The 16802-nt window shown below is 37.0% G+C and overlaps 1 protein-coding gene across 4 annotated transcripts in view; it reads right to left on the bottom strand.

Moving 5' to 3' along the window:
• PHKA1 (phosphorylase kinase regulatory subunit alpha 1) overlaps window positions 1-16802 on the bottom strand; it is a 177519-nt gene that overhangs the window by 120752 nt on the left and 39965 nt on the right. For all 4 annotated transcript variants that reach the window (XM_055563628.1, XM_055563626.1, XM_055563629.1 and 1 more), the window contains 7 exons: window positions 11737-11835; window positions 10662-10808; window positions 9443-9496; window positions 7721-7843; window positions 3438-3533; window positions 2415-2522; window positions 103-181 (listed from right to left, as the gene is read on the bottom strand). In XM_055563628.1, the coding sequence (XP_055419603.1) occupies window positions 103-181; window positions 2415-2522; window positions 3438-3533; window positions 7721-7843; window positions 9443-9496; window positions 10662-10808; window positions 11737-11835 (706 nt within the window). The remainder of the gene's footprint in view (window positions 1-102; window positions 182-2414; window positions 2523-3437; window positions 3534-7720; window positions 7844-9442; window positions 9497-10661; window positions 10809-11736; window positions 11836-16802) is intronic.

The following is a 16802-nucleotide window of genomic DNA, read 5'->3' as shown; positions in this document are numbered from 1 at the left end:
TAAGCCTAACAAAATACTTCATAAAGAATAAAGTCATCATTTACTGGCCCAAATCAGACCTTTAATATAAGGTTTTTAGATGCTGGGAATAAGAGTACATACCTTGAACCACAACATCTGGCTTTGGTACAGTAGAAAACCTACGATTTAGGGGATCAATTTCTCCAGGAGCTAAAAATCCCTAAAGAAAATCCATAGAAAAGACAGATTATTATATCTCCAAAGAAAGCTAATATTGGAGGAGAAACAACATACCAGTGCCAGAACTACGTACCATAACATGTGAGAGGCAAGTACGGAAAGAAAGCAAATACCTTTACTGTATGAAAATGTTTAAATTCCTGAATTCACATCCAAATTAAATTTTGTCTGGAGTTAATTTCTAGTGGCTGCCACAAATTCTTTTTTGGAAATAGATGGGGTATAAAAGATAAACAGGAATTTTCTAGTTATACCTTCATTTTCTCTGCATGCACATGATTATACAATCAGATCACAATGTTTATAATCAATAATTTAAGTCATCAGTCCTGTTGCTTTCACATTTACTCATATGCACTCTATGCTTTCTTTTCAGCAGATATCTTTTGACTTGACCTGAGTCTCTGTCTTTGATGAAATGGGATGAATTCATCCACTTAGCCCTTAAGAATACCATTCATCTCCTCATTTTTTAATAGCATTTAATTTATTCCAATTGAATGAGAACGTCACCAAGTAAAGATTTTAAACAAATCACTCTTCCCATTATTGCTACATTTATAATAATGTCAACCAAAGATAAACCTTTATGCTGTACACCTGAAACTCATAGTGATCTATATCAATTATACCTCAAACCTGGGACAAACAAAACAAAAACAGCTGTAGAAAATAAACAAGTTACTTATAAATAAGTCAAAGAGTCTAGCTCAGAAAGGAAAGCTAAGTCCCATTCTAGATCCTCTAGGACAGTGGTCCCCAACCTTTTTGGTACCAGGGACTGGTTTCATGGAAGACAGTTTTTCTACAGACTGAGGTGAGGGGCATGGTTTTAGGATGATTCAAACGCATTACATTTATTGGGGCTTCCCTTGTGGCTCAGCTTGTTAATCTGCCTGCAATGTGGGAAACCTGGGTTCAATCCCTGGGTTTGGAAGATTCCCCTGGAGAAGGGAAAGGCTACCCACTCCAGTATTCTGTCCTGGAGAATTCCATGGACTATATAGTCCATGGGGTCGCAAAGAGTCGGACACGACTTTCACTTTCACTTATTTCTATTGGTATTACATCAGTTTCACCTCAGATCATCAGGCATTAGATCTTGGAGGTTCAGGATCCCTGCTCTAGGATTATAGGGTTATAATCCTATAATGCCTGGGTTATAGCTTATATGATAACCTACAATGGGGAAGTAGATTTGTCAACAAATCTGGAAAACTCTGACAAAGGGAAAGCTTCTTATGGCTCAAAATGTCAAGTGCTTCGTTAAGAACTGTATCAGCAGAGTTTAATGTAAAGAACTTATAAAGGGCCCCTTATCAACAAACAAACAAACAAAACACTATGATGCTCATAAACACTTGTCATGGTACCTAAAATTTTTTCATCAGTTTATTCAATTAAAGAATGAAACATTATGTTGCTTGGAAAAGTTAGCACTTAACTCCATTATAAGTCATTACTGAAAAAAAGTGAAAGTGTTAGTTGCTCAGTCGTGTCTGACTTGTTGTGACCCCATGGACTATAGCCCATCAGGCTTCTCTGTCCATGGAATCCTCCAGGCAAGAATACTCGAGTGGGTAGCCATTCCCTTCTCCAGGGGATCTTTGTAACCCAGGGATTGAATCCGGGTCTCCTGCATCACAGGCAGATTCTTTACCATCTGAGCCACCAGGGATAAATCATTACTATCCAAGCACAATTACATTCACAGTCACCAGACAAGGCACCACGGGGCGTTTCCAGCCTGATCTCAGAGCAACTTCAAGTACAGTACCAGGGTAGGAAGCCCTGGGCAAGCATGAGGGACATGGTTACCAGGGGGAAAGATTTTTGCCAAGGATTGGCCATGTTCCCACTTTAAGGAACTGGAGGAAATTTTGTAATTAAGGCAGAATACAAAAGGCTACTCACAAATATTGTTGTTGTTTAGTTGCTGAGGCATTTCTGACTCGTTTGCAACCCATGGATTGTAGCCTGCCAGGCTCCTCTGTCCATGGGTTTTCCCAGGCAAGAATACTGGAGTGGGTTGCATTTCCTAATCCAGGGGACCTTCCTGACCCAGGAATTGAACCTGGGTCTCCTGCACTGGCAGGTAGATTCTTATGACTGAGCCACCAGGGAAACTTGCACTCACAAATGAGTTACTGACAAATCTGTTTGTTATGGTGACTTAAGTAGAAAAGTAGAAGTGCCTTGAAGTTTCCCCTTACCTCTGCCATCAAGCTTCCTAAAATGTATAGAGACTGTCCCCACATATGAGGCAGTTTGCCCATGGGGACTCGGTCCACAGTGTGAGGATTTTTATATTCTTCATCAACCTAAATTAAAAAAGATAACAAGATAAAGAAAAATAAGGTTTAAGATACTAGACAATAAAAAGGGCGAGTCTGGACTGTGATTCATATTCTATAAAACAGTCACATACACAATACACTACAAAGTCAAGCACTATGATAGCAGTCTAGGACAGTACTTCTCTAACTGTACGCACCACCTGAGGGTCTGGTCCAAAGGCAGATTCTGACTGAGTAGATGTGGGGGAAGGCCTGAAATCTGCATTTATAACAAGCTCTCAGGTGATGCTGCTGATGTTTCTGGGAGCTTAGTCCATTCAACCCCACTAGCATGGAAGGCTGCTTTTCTCCCCCAGCTAATGTTCTGCAATGGGAGACGAGGAACAATGGTAATCCCGACTGGCATTTTGAGAAAATGGAGACATACTTCATTTTCCAAGCCTGATCTACTCAATTAATCACAGATGACTATATCACAGCAGAAAATATCAAATACTGAGAGTTCACACAGAACTTCACTCTACTTCAGCCTACTGATCTCCATGCCATTCTTAACTTTAAAGTTTGATTTTTTAAAAAAATTAATCTCTGAATAATTTATTTTATTTTTAAAAATTGAGATATAGCTGACATACAAAAAGGCCATACGTATTTAGCATATGCATCTTGATGAGCTTGAGGATAAATATACACCCATGAAACTACCATTGAAAGGTTTGGTCTTGCCCTCATCTCACTCAGCAATGGTGCCATAACCAAGCCTGCTTTAAAACTTTATTTTCAAAGGAATAAAATAATATTTTTATTGTCCTATACCTAAAGACAGACTCTAGAACATTAAAATCAACAGATTAAAATTCATTTGAGTCAGATAAGGCAGTCCTTTTGAAGTATGGCTTCTCTTCTCCCAGCTCCATATGAGGGCACTGTCCAGCTCACCTTGTCAGGAGGAACACTGTACAACTCTGGCAGAAGTGGGACTCCGTTTTTGCCCTTGATGAGGACTGCTTCAAGAGCTTCTCTGTATTCTTGAACCTGTAGATAAGAGAAAAGGAGAACAAAGTTTATAGACAACTACCTTTGGGGTGCTAGAAGAGGGTTGTAGCCAAAGAAGATTCTATTGTAAAGGAATGTATTCACCTAGAGAAAGGGAGAGGAAAGGGAAGTAGCATTTACTAAATGCTTATTAGAGGTCAGATATTATGCTAGGAGTTTTGCATATGTTAATGGATTTAACTTTAATAACCATCCAGGTATGTATAATTAAAGCCTATTTACAGGGAAATTAAGGCTCAAGGAAGTTATGAGCTTGTGGAAGATGACACAGCCAGTGCAAGGTTGAGTCCAGATTTGGGTCCAAGTCAACCTGCCTCCATGGGTCTACTTTTATCCACTATGTACTAACCTCAGTACAGCTTATTGACCGTACATGTAATTGCTTTTAAAACCGTATTGTCCCTGCCAAATTAAGTTTCTATTATGATCAAGTTTACATTTTTTGCTTAACAATTTGCTGTAGATTAGTAATACATAAAAAGTAAAAAAAACATATAATTTATGGTGGAAAAAATATACAGTCAGTTCTGCTGTAATAGTTGTTTTGAAAGCACAAATGTGTTCCAATGCATTTGATATATTAGAGAACGATTTGGAGCATAACATAAATTTCATATCTGCTTATGCACAATTTCAACCTGAGAATGCACTCAGCTGAAAGAAGTCTTGCAAGAATACACAACACACACACACACATGTACACACCTCAGGAGAACTGTGAAACACAATCCACATGTGGTGTTATAACTTTCCATCCAATTTTAAGTAACTCTCCTACAACTCTCCAGCTGCTCTCTTATGGTCACTTTGGCTACATGGGTCTGTGCCTTTCCTTCTACTTAATTTCCCCCTCTAGTCCCTCCTCGGCCTGTTTTTATTCTTCTTCTCTGCTTAATATTCTTTTTTTTCCTCTCATGCTATCTCTTGAGGTATTGCTCAGTTGGTAAAGAATCTGCCTGCAATGCAGGAGACCCTGGTTCGATTCCTGGGTTGGAAAGATCCCCTAGAAAAGGGATAGGCTACCCACTCCAGTATTCTTGGGCTTCCCTTGTGGCTCAGCTGGTAAAGAATCTGCCTGTAATGCAGGAGAGCTGGGTTTGATCCCTGGGTTGGGAAGATCCCCTGGAGAAGGGAAAGAAAGATCCAGTATTCTGGCCTGGAGAATTCCATGGACTGTATAGTTGCAGAGTCAGACACAACTGTGCGACTTTCACTTTCATGCTATCTCTCTTTTCTTCTCTTCCTTTGGCACATGGAGTGGCAAGCACGGGAGCCCCGTGAGGTGCACACATTCACAAGCAAACTTCAGCTGTTTTTCAAGTACAAGGGCTATATCTTTGTGGTATTTATGTATTTCTTAAACATTTAACATGTATAAAGCTGTGGTACTGCTTTTTAATTATGAGAAAACCAAACACTAAAAATTATATTTGAAATATGAAACAAGTTAATCCAAAATTTTAATAATAATATTAAATTTAATAAATATTTTAATAGTAGCATAATATTTTATATGCATGATCTCTAACTTAACATTTTCTTCTTGTTGAACATTTAAATTATCACCAGACTTAATTTGTATGAATGTAATAGTGATGAGCAGAATTGTACATAAATGTATGCTACTTGCAAAATAATTTTCTCAGAATATAATTTCTGAAAGAGGAATGAATGAATGCTTTAATGCCACTAATGTCTATTTGTGGTACTGTTTTTATTAGGTTCCTATCATTTTGTATATATTTCTGAGAAACTTTTTAAGTGTTGTTCCCAGACCACATTTTCCCACAAGCCCTATAGTTTTTACTTCTCGAATATGCAGAGCATGGTAATTTTTAAGTAACATATGTGTCTCATTATAGCCAAACTGACTGTACCTTGCACTTATCACGTCTTTATCTGTGGAATTCAAAGAATTTTAGTGCTATACACTTCTTCAATGAAAAGAGAAAAATTATTCGCATCATATGTACAGGCATATCTTGTTTTATTATACTTTATTGTGCTTCACAGATACTGTGTTTTTTTGTTGTGTTTGTTTTTACAAACTGAAGGTTTGTAGCAACCCTGCATTGCGCAAGTCTACTGGCACAATTTTTTCAACAGCATTTGCTCATTTTGTGTCTCTGTGTCATGTTTTTGGGAATTCTCACAGTATCTCAAAGCATGTAAAAGCAAAAGATTATGACCTATGGAAGGCTCAGATGATGCTTATTATTTTTTAGCAATAAACTATTTCTAATTAAGGTATATACATTGTTTTTTCTTTTAGCCATAAAATGCTATTATACACTTATTAGAATGTAGGATAAACATAACTTTTATAAGTACTGGGAAACAAAAAAAATTTCATATTACTTGCTTTATTGACATATTTGCAATCTTTATGCTGGTCTGGAACTGAACCTGTGAATCTCTGAGGTATGCCTGCACAGAGAAACTAAAGAAGTCAATGACAGTACTTAGGCTACTCAGTGGTCAGTAGCAAAGTTGGGAAAAGAAAAGAATAAAAAAAAATCCAGGTCTTCCAACTCTTTTCTTCCTCCCAGGAGTTTAAAAAACCTAAATGTGCTTTATACTCAGTTGGCACATTTAACAAATCTTTCTTTGAGCAAGCACAGTTTTTGATAAGTTACTTTGTAGAATTTGAGAAGGACTGAAAAAAATGGTAGAATCAAAATAGGGTGGTCAAGATAAGGCAGGTATTTCTATTATTGTTTTTCTTGCTCAAAAAAATATACTCTATAATTTACTAAAGCTTAGAGAAATAACCCTTTATGCCCCTGAAACTTTGGTGTAACTCTATTATTTAAACTCACATTGGCAGTTGCAGACTACTATTGGCCAAAACATTCAAATTACACAAAGCTGTATTTTATGTAACTGAGTAAAATGAATTCCAAATGTGTTGTTTTTACGTCCAAGTTTAGAACACAGCCAATTTGCAGAATGCCTGACATTAAACTTACTTGATTAAATTGTCTAGTCTCACTGTTTTCCAACAATAGTTTCTGAACTACTTTGTGTAGCTAAAAAAGCAATGATGACTGTGTTTTGGGGGTGAGGACAGGGTATAACTGGGTTGTTGTTTTGTTTTTTTTTGTTTTGTTTTGTTTGCTAAAGCCAGTACATCATTTCCAACATTTGTTTTTTCAAAAGACATATAAAGTCAGGGGGTAAATTCAAGTATTTCTGATGACTAAGGCAAATAGACAGGATTTGCTATTCTGCTTTCTATATTTACTAAAAGTCAAGTCTGAGTGATAGCAGTATCTAGGTCTTCTAACTCTTGTTTTTAAATTAAACACTATTTTGTATTGGGGTATATAGCTGGTTAACAATATTGTGATATTTCAGGTGAACAGTGAAAGGACTCAGCCATACATATACATGTATCCATTCTTCCCCAAACTATCTCCCATCCAGGCTTCCACATAACATTGAGCAGATTTCCCTGTGCTATACAGTAGGACTTCGTTGGTTATCCATTTAAAAATATAGCAGTGTTTTTCTAGGTCTTTTAACTCTTTTTGTTGGAGGGGGGGAATGTAGTCAAAATTTTACTTTTTTCAATTACTTAATTTAATTGGAGGATAATTACTTTACAATATTATGATGGTTTTTGCCATACATCAATGTGAATTTGCCACAGATATTTATGTTCCCCCCATCCTGAACTCCCCTTCCACCTCCCTTCCTGCTCTGTCCCTCTGGGTTGTCCCAGAGCACTGGCTTTTGGTGCCCTGCTTCATGCATCAAACTTGCACTGTTCATCTGTTTTACATATGGTAATGTATATGTTTCAGTGTTATTCTCTAATATAGTACCCTCAACTACTAGTCTCTAGGAAAGTGGTACTTAACCTTTTGGGAACCAGGGACCAGCTTTGTGGAAAAGGAGTTTTCCACAGACCTAGGGGCATGTGGTGGTTTCGGGATGATTCAAGTGCATTACATTTGTTGCACACTTTATTTCTACTATTATTACATCAGCTTTACCTCGGCTCATCAGGCATTGGATCCTGGAGGTCAGGACCCCTGTGAAGACAACTCTGTGTCCTCCCTATTAGGAAGACTTCCATTTGGGCATAAGGTCAGCACAGTCATTAACTGAAAGAGGAAGACATAATAACAATCTGCTGAAAAGCCCTTTCCCCAGTGCATTACCTGTTCTGCATTGCCACTGAAGACCCCATCGAGGATAAAGTATGTCCAGAACAACGGCCATTCACACTCAATGTTTTCAAATAACTTCAGCTCAGCTGGTTCATAGTACAGACGATTGGGATCCTAGTAAAGACAATAAACAAAGTCTGTCTCATTACTCCAAGATCAGACTATATCTTTAGTTCAGAGGTATTACAACACAGTCTTTCATTACTAATAGTTTGTTTCAGAGAAGGCAGCTCACATACACCCTCTCCTCCTTTATTGGTGGCTCAGACAGTAGAGTCCGTCTGCAATGCAAGAGACCTGGCTTCAATCCCTGGGTTGGGAAGATCTCCTGGAAAAGGGAATGGCTACCCAATCCAGTATTCTTGCTTGGAGAATTCCATGGACAGAAGAGTGTGGCGGCCTACAGTTCATGGGGTCACAAAGAGTTGGATACGACTGAGCGACTAACACTTTGTCATGTGGTTCTAACTAGTAGAACTAGGATAAAAATGATACTACAGGCAGATGTATGAGGAAGTGAGACTAATTTGTAATAACCTTGAGTTTCGTTTTGTACTTGTTAACTTTGAGGTAGTAGCAGAATATACAAATAAAAATGTTTAGAAGGACAGCAAGTTGGGAATCATCCTTGAAGATGTGACACGTGAAACACAAGTTATAGCTGTAGTACCTATATACAATGAACAAGCAGCCCAAGAACAGAAACTTGGTAAATCCTCAGTTTGGTGAAGGAGAACAGAAAGACAAGAAAAATTAGGATGGCATTGAGTTGTGGAAATTAAAATAGGAAAAGAATTTCAAGAAAATGTAGTGGTAGGTAACAGAGACATCAAACCTATTTTTATTGTGTTTTTTCAGTGTCTATAGTGAAATCAGTAAAATCTAGTTATAGTCCATAAAACTATATAAAACTATCTATCCATTGTAATTCGGATTATGATTTGAATAAAATTAAATTCATCTAAAAAAAAGAGAATAAGGACTGAGAAAATGCTACTAGATTGGTTACTCAGGAGATTATGATGATATTTCAGAGTACAATTTTAATAGATTAGTGGGGGCAGAAGTCAAAAGGCCTAAAGTATAACATGAAAGAGAGGAAGTAAACCAGAAGAGTTTGAACTGAGTAATTAAAAAAATTATAATGGCTCTCAACCAGCTGACCTGAGCTACATTGCCAATGAAAGTAATTAACAATCACTCATTCCCTTTTTAATAATACTTAATTTTCTTCATTGATATTTCCAAGGAAAATTTTTGACAAGTGGAACAAAAGAAAGTTAACTTTTCAAGATCAAGTACTGTTTAGAATTAATCAGCTGCAAAAGGTGGAAGGGATCCAAAAGGATCTACTGATAAAAAGAGTTCTCCTTTGTAATTATTGAATATTTCAGGAGGAATACTTTGAGACTATGTAAATATTCTGTTTCTGCCAAAATTTTCATCCAGTGATTTAAGCATCCATCAGTAGCTCTTTCCTGAAACTAAACAACTTCAAGAGGATGTACACTTTTCTCTATTTTATTTAATATGGAACAGCTCTCAGAGAAAACCTGGCAACTGATCCCCAAAAAGGCAGCAAGCATCAGTCATTGTTACCCTATTTAGTAATTATTTGAAGTAATATTGATGAGATATATATTTTATCTGAATGAAGCTGCAGTTAGTAGTGACCATTCTATCTTGGACTCATTTTGGGGAAAACAAACCTACCTCTTTAGGAGTTTTATATCCATCTCGTAGAAAGCGACAACAACCATAACGACCCTGGAAATGCAGAGGAAACAAGTAAGAAGCACATACATTGGTACAGCAATATCAGAAATGCATCCTCTACAACAGCTACATGTGCCAACCTATCAACAACATAGAAATTATACCTAAAAAATAATTTAAAAAAACTCTGATATCAGACCAGCAACAGAAATCAATTTTAGCAATGTGATTTCAAGTGAGGGCTAAGTTATAGGCTCTTCCCTAAAGCAAAGTTCTTATTTTATCTTCTCCATGACTTTCTATTTCTACCATCGGATAAGTCTATGACAGCCCAATTATGAACCTATGTGGTTCTGCTCACACAATTCTTACAAGACTGCAGGTTTTTTTTTTTTTTTAAAGGAAACACATTTTAAAAATTTTGAAATCATTTGAGACTTACAGAAGAGTTCCCAAAACAGTACAGAGTCTCCATATTTCCTTCAACCACTGTCCCCTAATGTTAACATCTTATATAACCATAGAACATTTTGTTGTTTCTGTTGTTTAGTTGCCAAGTCATGTCCCACTCTTTTGTGGCCCACCAGGCTCCTCTGTCTATGGGATTTCCCAGGCAAGAATACTGGAGTGGGTTGCCATTTGCTTCTCCAGTGGATCTTCCTGACCCAGGAATTAAACCTGCATCTCCTGCATTGGCAGGCATATTCTTTCCCACTGAGTCATCTGGGAAGCCCATAGGACATTCACCAAAACTAAAAAACTAACCTTGGTACAACACTACTAACCAAAGTACATAACTTATTTGGATTTCACCAGACTTTTCACTAACACTTTTTTTCTATTCCAGTATCCAGTTTAGGGTCCCACTGCATTTAGCTGTCATGTTTCCTTAGTCTAATCTGTGACCATTCTTCAGTCTTTCCTTGTTTTTCATCATCTCAGCGTTTTTGAAGAGCATCTGCCAGTTATTTTGTAGAATGTCCCTGAATTTGGTTTGAGGTACTGCGTTCTTGGGAAGGACATCACAGAGGTGCTAGGCACTTCTCAGTGCACTGTATCAGGGCATATACATGATATTACTATTACCTATTACTGGTGATGTTAACTCTGATTGCTTGGTTAAATCACTGACACAGGTCACATTCAAGGCCCACAAAGATACTAATTTTGCCTTAAAATTAGAGCCCTAAAGAAAGAAAGGCACATATGGACATACTTGAAGCTTGGTGATGATTTCCTGTTTTGTGAGCTCCACCAACTGGTTATCCTCTACTGCAAAGGCTGGGAAGGAAATAACTGAAAGTAAACTAGCATCAACTTCTTTAGATGTTGAAGCCCGGGGGAGTATTGAATTAAGGATAGACTGAAAGAAAGGAAAGAAAGGAAGTCAAATGTAGCACATTAGTAAGTGGCCTGGGATTATAAAACTAATAGCTTTAATTTCAAAAGATTTATGTTGAAGAAAATCATTTAAATGAAAATCTAAAAATGATTCAATAGTGAGAGCTTAGAAGACTAGCTACTTCTATAAATCATCCCTTGTCTTAATCATTCTTTCAGTGTTTCCTAATCCTGATTTTTAAGCAGCTGCCAATGGATAAAGAATACTCTAAGCATCATTTTTCCACCCATAATCCTGTTGCTCCATTAACAACTATTTAAGCATAAATATAGCTGCTGGGAAGCAGGATATAGAAAGCTTAGTTCCTATACCCCCCAAATTTATCTTCTTATTTGAAAATTTTGCATTTTTAAAATTAGAAAGTAAGATTATATTCACTAGAACACCATGGGGGTCCAATCAGGTTTGAAGAAGATGGGAAAAGCCATACTGTCAATGACAAGAACCTTTATCTTTCAATATATGAAGTAATCTTAAACAAAACTGAAGATATGCATTTACCATGTAAACAGTCTAATCTCCAAACATCTAACCCTAGCACCAGGGGGGACAAGAGAAATATTCAGAACCACTATCAAAAATAACACTCAAAATCTATCACCTCTTGTTCTCTTGGTATATTTAGAAAAGAAGATATAATAAAGGATAATTTCATACACTGTGATGGGATCCCTTTATAATGTTGGGTGAGAGAACAGGACTATGATCTCTGTTATAGCTCATGCCACATCAGGTTTATCTCTATAGGATGCTTAATAAGACATTTTTGGCACATGATAATAAATCATATTATGTATTCTCATTCAGTTCTCCTTATTCTAAAGCTCATGCTAAATTTGAGTCTGAGTAAAAATATATTTTTCTATAATATGGTCCATTATCCTCTTACCTGGCAGTGTTGTACTTCATCAGCTAGGACATGGATAACTGACTGCGGCCCACCCTTCACACCAAACAGGTCCAGTTCATCTAATGCTTCCAGGGCTGCCTTTGAGGAACAAAGGAGGAAAGTACAACTTTAGCATTATAAAGACATATATTTCTTATTCTTCTATCCTGGTATCATTTCAATGCACATGATGCCATTTTAAATATGTTTAGCGGAACAGAAAATATAATAACATTCTTTATTCACAGGGGTCTCTTAGTTTTTTTTTTTTTTTTTGGTCTCCAAAATTGTCCCAGAGACATTTGAGATGGAGGCTGTAGTCATACTTTCACGATTAAAAACCCTCAACAAATTCAGTATAGAAGGAACACACGTCAACATAATAAAGGCCATATACAACAAACCCACAGCGAATTCAATGGTGAAAAATTGAAAGTTTTCCTGTAAGATAAAAGCAAGGCAAGAATGCCCACTCTCAGCACTCTGAAGTACTATTTCAACATAGTACTGGAAGGCCTAGCTAAAGCAATTAGCCAAGAAAAAGAAATAAAAGATATCCAAATCAGAAAGGAAGCAATGAAATTGTCATTATTTGTGGATGATATGATCTCAACCAACAATCTATCAGAATTAATCAATAAATTCAGTAAATTTTCAGGATATAAAACAAAAATACAGAAATCAGTGGTGTTTTCTATACAGTAATGACAAAATATCTAAAAAATAAATAAAAGTATCACATTCACAATAGCATCACCAGCAATAAAATACTTAATAGATTTAACTGAAGAGGTGAAAGATCTGTACAATGAAAAACAATACATTGATGAAAGAAATTGAAGACAAAAACAAATGGAAAGATATCGCCATGTACATGGATCAGAATTAATATTGTTAAACTGTCTATACTACCCAGTCAGCTATAGATCCAATGCAATCTGTATAAAAATTCCAATGGCATTTTTCACAGAAAAAAAAAAACAAACCCTACAATTTGTAAGGAACTACAAAAGACACCATATAGCCAAAGCAATTATCAAAAAGAAAAACAATGCTGAAGGTATCACAGATCCTGATTTCAAACTATGCTACCAAGCTATAGTAATTAAAACAGTATGATATAGGCATTAAAGTAGACACACAAACTAATAAAACAGAATAGAGAGCCCAGAAATAAATCTCTGTATTTACAGTCAGTTAATATTTTATAAGGGAGCCAGGAACACTCAATGAGAAAAGGATAGTCTCTTCAACAAACGGTTTTGGAAAAATTGGATAATCACACACAGAACAATGAAATTGGACTCCTATCTTACACCACACACACAAATTAACTCAAAATGGATTAACATAAGACCTGATAAACATAAAACTCCTTCACATTGGTCTTGGCAATGATTTTTTCAGATATGACACCAAAATTATAAGCAACAAAAGCAAAAATCAATACAAGGGACTACATCAAACTAAAAAGCTTCTATACAACAAAAGAAGCAATCAAAAAGATGAAAAAGAACTGCTAAAGAAGACCCTCTAGTCATCTGTTGCAATCCAAGTTCTGTCCATGTGGCAAGCGATACCGAGTTTTTGCTGAGTCAGAGACCTTTGTTGTGTTCTTGTGCACTGGCTTTTGGAACTCAAGTTAAGGCCCTTTCATTTTGGGTGAAATTCCTGTTGGTAGATTAGACCTAGACTGGTCTTTGGAGAGAGATCAAGCCCCGAGCCTTCAGAGTGGGAGCACTGACTCCAAGACCCTAGCCAACCAGAGAACTAACCCTTCAGTTCAGTTCAGTTCAGTCACTCAGTTCTGTCTGACTTTTTGCGACCCCATGAATTGCAGCATGCCAGGCCACCCTGTCCATCACCAATTCCTGCAGTTCATCCAAACTCATGTCCATTGAGTTGGTGATACCATCCAACCATCTCATCCTCTGTTGTCCCGTTCTCCTCCTGCCCTCAATCATTCCCAGCATCAGGGTCTTTTCCAATGAGTCAGCTCTTTGCATCAGGTGGCCAAAGTATTGGAGTTTCAGCTTCAACATCAGTCCTTCCAAAGAACACCCAGGACTGATCTCCTTTAGGATGGACTGGTTGGATCTCCTTGCAGTCCAAGGGATTCTCAAGAGTCTTCTCCAACACCATAGTTCAAAGGCATCAATTCTTCAGTGCTCAGCTTTCTTTATAGTCCAACTCTTACATCCATACATGACTACTGGAAAAACCATAGCCTTGACTAGACAGAACTCTGTTGACAAAGTAATCTCTCTGCTTTTTAATATGCTGTCTAGGTTGGTCATAACTTTCCTTCCAAGGAGTAAGCATCTTTTAATTTCATGGCTGCAGTCATCATCTGCAGTGATTTTGGAGCCCCCCCAAAATAAAGTCAGCCATTGTTTCCCCATCTATTTGCCATGAAATGATGGGCCCAGATGCCATGATCTTCATTTTCTGAATGTTGAGCTTTAAGCCAACTTTTTCACTCTCCTCTTTTACTTTCATCAAGAGGCTCTTTAGTTCCTCACTTTCTGGCATCAGGGTAGTGTCATCTGCATATCTGAGGTTATTGATATGTCTCCCAGCAATCTTGATTACAGCTTGTGCTTCCTCCAGCCCAGCGTTTCTCATGATGTACTCTGCATATAAGTTAAATAAGCGAGTGACAATATACAGCCTTGAGGTACTCCTTTTCCTATTCAGAACCAGTCTGTTGTTCCCTGTCCAGTTCTAACTGTTGCTTCCGACCTGCATATATGTTTCTCAAGAGGCAGGTCAGGTGGTCTAGTATTCCCATCTCTTTCAGAATTTTCCACAGTTTATTGTGATCCACACAGTCAAAGGCTTTGGCATAGTCAATAAAGCAGAAATAGATGTTTTTCTGGAACTCTCTTGCTTTTTTGATGATCCAGCAGATGTTGGCAATTTGATCTCTTGTTCCTCTGCCCTTTCTAAAACCAGCTTGAACATCTGGAAGTTCACGGTTCATGTATTGCTGAAGCCTGGCTTGGAGAATTTTGAGCATTTCTTTACTAGCGTGTGAGATGAGTGCAATTGTAGAGGAAGGGACAATTCCAAACTCATTCTATGAGGCCACCATCACCCTGATACCAGACAAAGACAACATACAAAAAAGAAAACTACAGGCCAATATCACTGATGAACATTGATGCAAAAATCCTCAACAAAATTTTAGCAAATAGATTTCAGCAACACATCCAAAAGCTCAACCATGATCAAGTTGGGTTTATTCCAGGAATGCAAGGATTTTTCAGTATATGCAAATCAATCAATCAATGTGATACATTATATTAACAAATTGAAAGATAAAAACCATATGCATCTCAATAGATGCAGAAAAATCCTTTGACAAAATTCAGCACCCATTTATCATCAAAACTCTTCAAAAAATGGGCATAGAAGGAACCTACCTCAACATAGTAAAGGCCTTATATGCTAAGCCTACAGCAAACATTATTCTCAGTGGTGAAACTGACAGCATTCTCCCTAAGATAGGAACAAGACAAGGGTGTCCACTTTCACCACTATTATTCAACATAGCTCTGGAAGTCCTAGCTACAGCAATCAGAGAAGAAAAAGAAATAAAAGAAATCCAGATCAGAAAAGAAGAAGTAAAGCAGATGACATGATACTGTACATAGAAAACCCTAAAGATAATATCAGAAAATTACTAGAGCTAATCAGTGAATTTAGCAAAGTTACAGGATACAAAATCAATACACAGGAATCACTTGCATTTCTATATACTAACAATGAAAAAATCAGAAAGAGAAATTAAGGAATCAATCCCATTCACCACTGCAACAAAAAGAATTAAATATCTAGGAATACACTTGCCTAACAAGACAAAAAAACTGTACACAGAATATTAGAAGACACTAATAAAAGAAATCAAAGATGACATAAACAGATGGAGAGATATTCCATGTTCCTGGGAAGGAAGAATCAATATTGGGAAAATGACTATACTACCAAATGCAATCTTCAAATTCAATGTGTAAAATTACCAATGGCATTTTTCAGAGAACTAGAACAAAAAATTTCACAATTCATATGGAAACACAAAAGACCCTGAATAGCCAAAGCAGTCTTGAGAAAGAAGAATGGAGCTGGAGGAATCAACCTTCCTGACTTCAGATTATACTACAAAGCTACGGTCATCAAGACAGTATGGTACTGGCACCAAAACAGAAATATTGACCAATGGAACAAGATAGAAAGCCCAGAAATAAACTCATGCACCTATGGGTACCTTATTTTTGACAAAGAGTCCAAGAATATACAGTGGGGCAGAGACAGCCTCTTCAATAAATGGTGCTGAGAAAACTGTACAGCTATGTGTAAAAGAATGAAATTAGAACACTTCCTAACACCATACACAAAGATAAACTCAATGGATTAAAGGCCTAAATATAAGACCAGAAACTATAAAACTCTTAGAGGGAAATATAGGCAGAACCCTCGATGACATAAATCAAAGCAAGATTCTCTGTGAACCATTTCCTAGAGTAACGGAAATAAAACCAAAATTAAACAAGTGGGCCCTGATGAAAGTTAAAAGCTTTTGCATAGTAAAGGAAACTGTAAGCAAGGAGAAAAGACAACCCTCAGAATGGGAGAAAATAATAGCAAATTAAACAACTGACAAAGGATTAATTTCCAAAATATACAAGCAGTTCATACAACTCAATGCCAGAAAAACAAACAGCCCAATCAAAAAGTGGGAAAAAGACCTAAACAGACATTTCTCCAAAGAAGACATACAGGTGGCTAACAAACACATGAAAAGATGCTCAACATCACTCATTATTAGAGAAATGCAAATCAAAACCACAATGAGCTATCACCTCACACCGGTCAGAATGGCCATCATCAAAAAGTCTACAAACAATAAATACTGGAGAAGGTGTGGAAAAAATGGAACACTCTTACACTCTTGGTGGGAATGTAAATTGATACAGCCACTATGGAAGACGGTATGGAGATTCCTTTATAAAAAACTAGGAATAAAACCACTATATGACCCAGCAATCCCACTCCTAGGCATATAC

Source organism: Bubalus kerabau, chromosome X, assembly GCF_029407905.1.
Source record: "Bubalus kerabau isolate K-KA32 ecotype Philippines breed swamp buffalo chromosome X, PCC_UOA_SB_1v2, whole genome shotgun sequence".
NCBI lineage: Eukaryota > Metazoa > Chordata > Mammalia > Artiodactyla > Bovidae > Bubalus > Bubalus kerabau.
The sequence above is the reverse complement of the archived record's forward strand: the minus strand, read 5'-3'. Positions and strand labels throughout refer to the sequence as shown.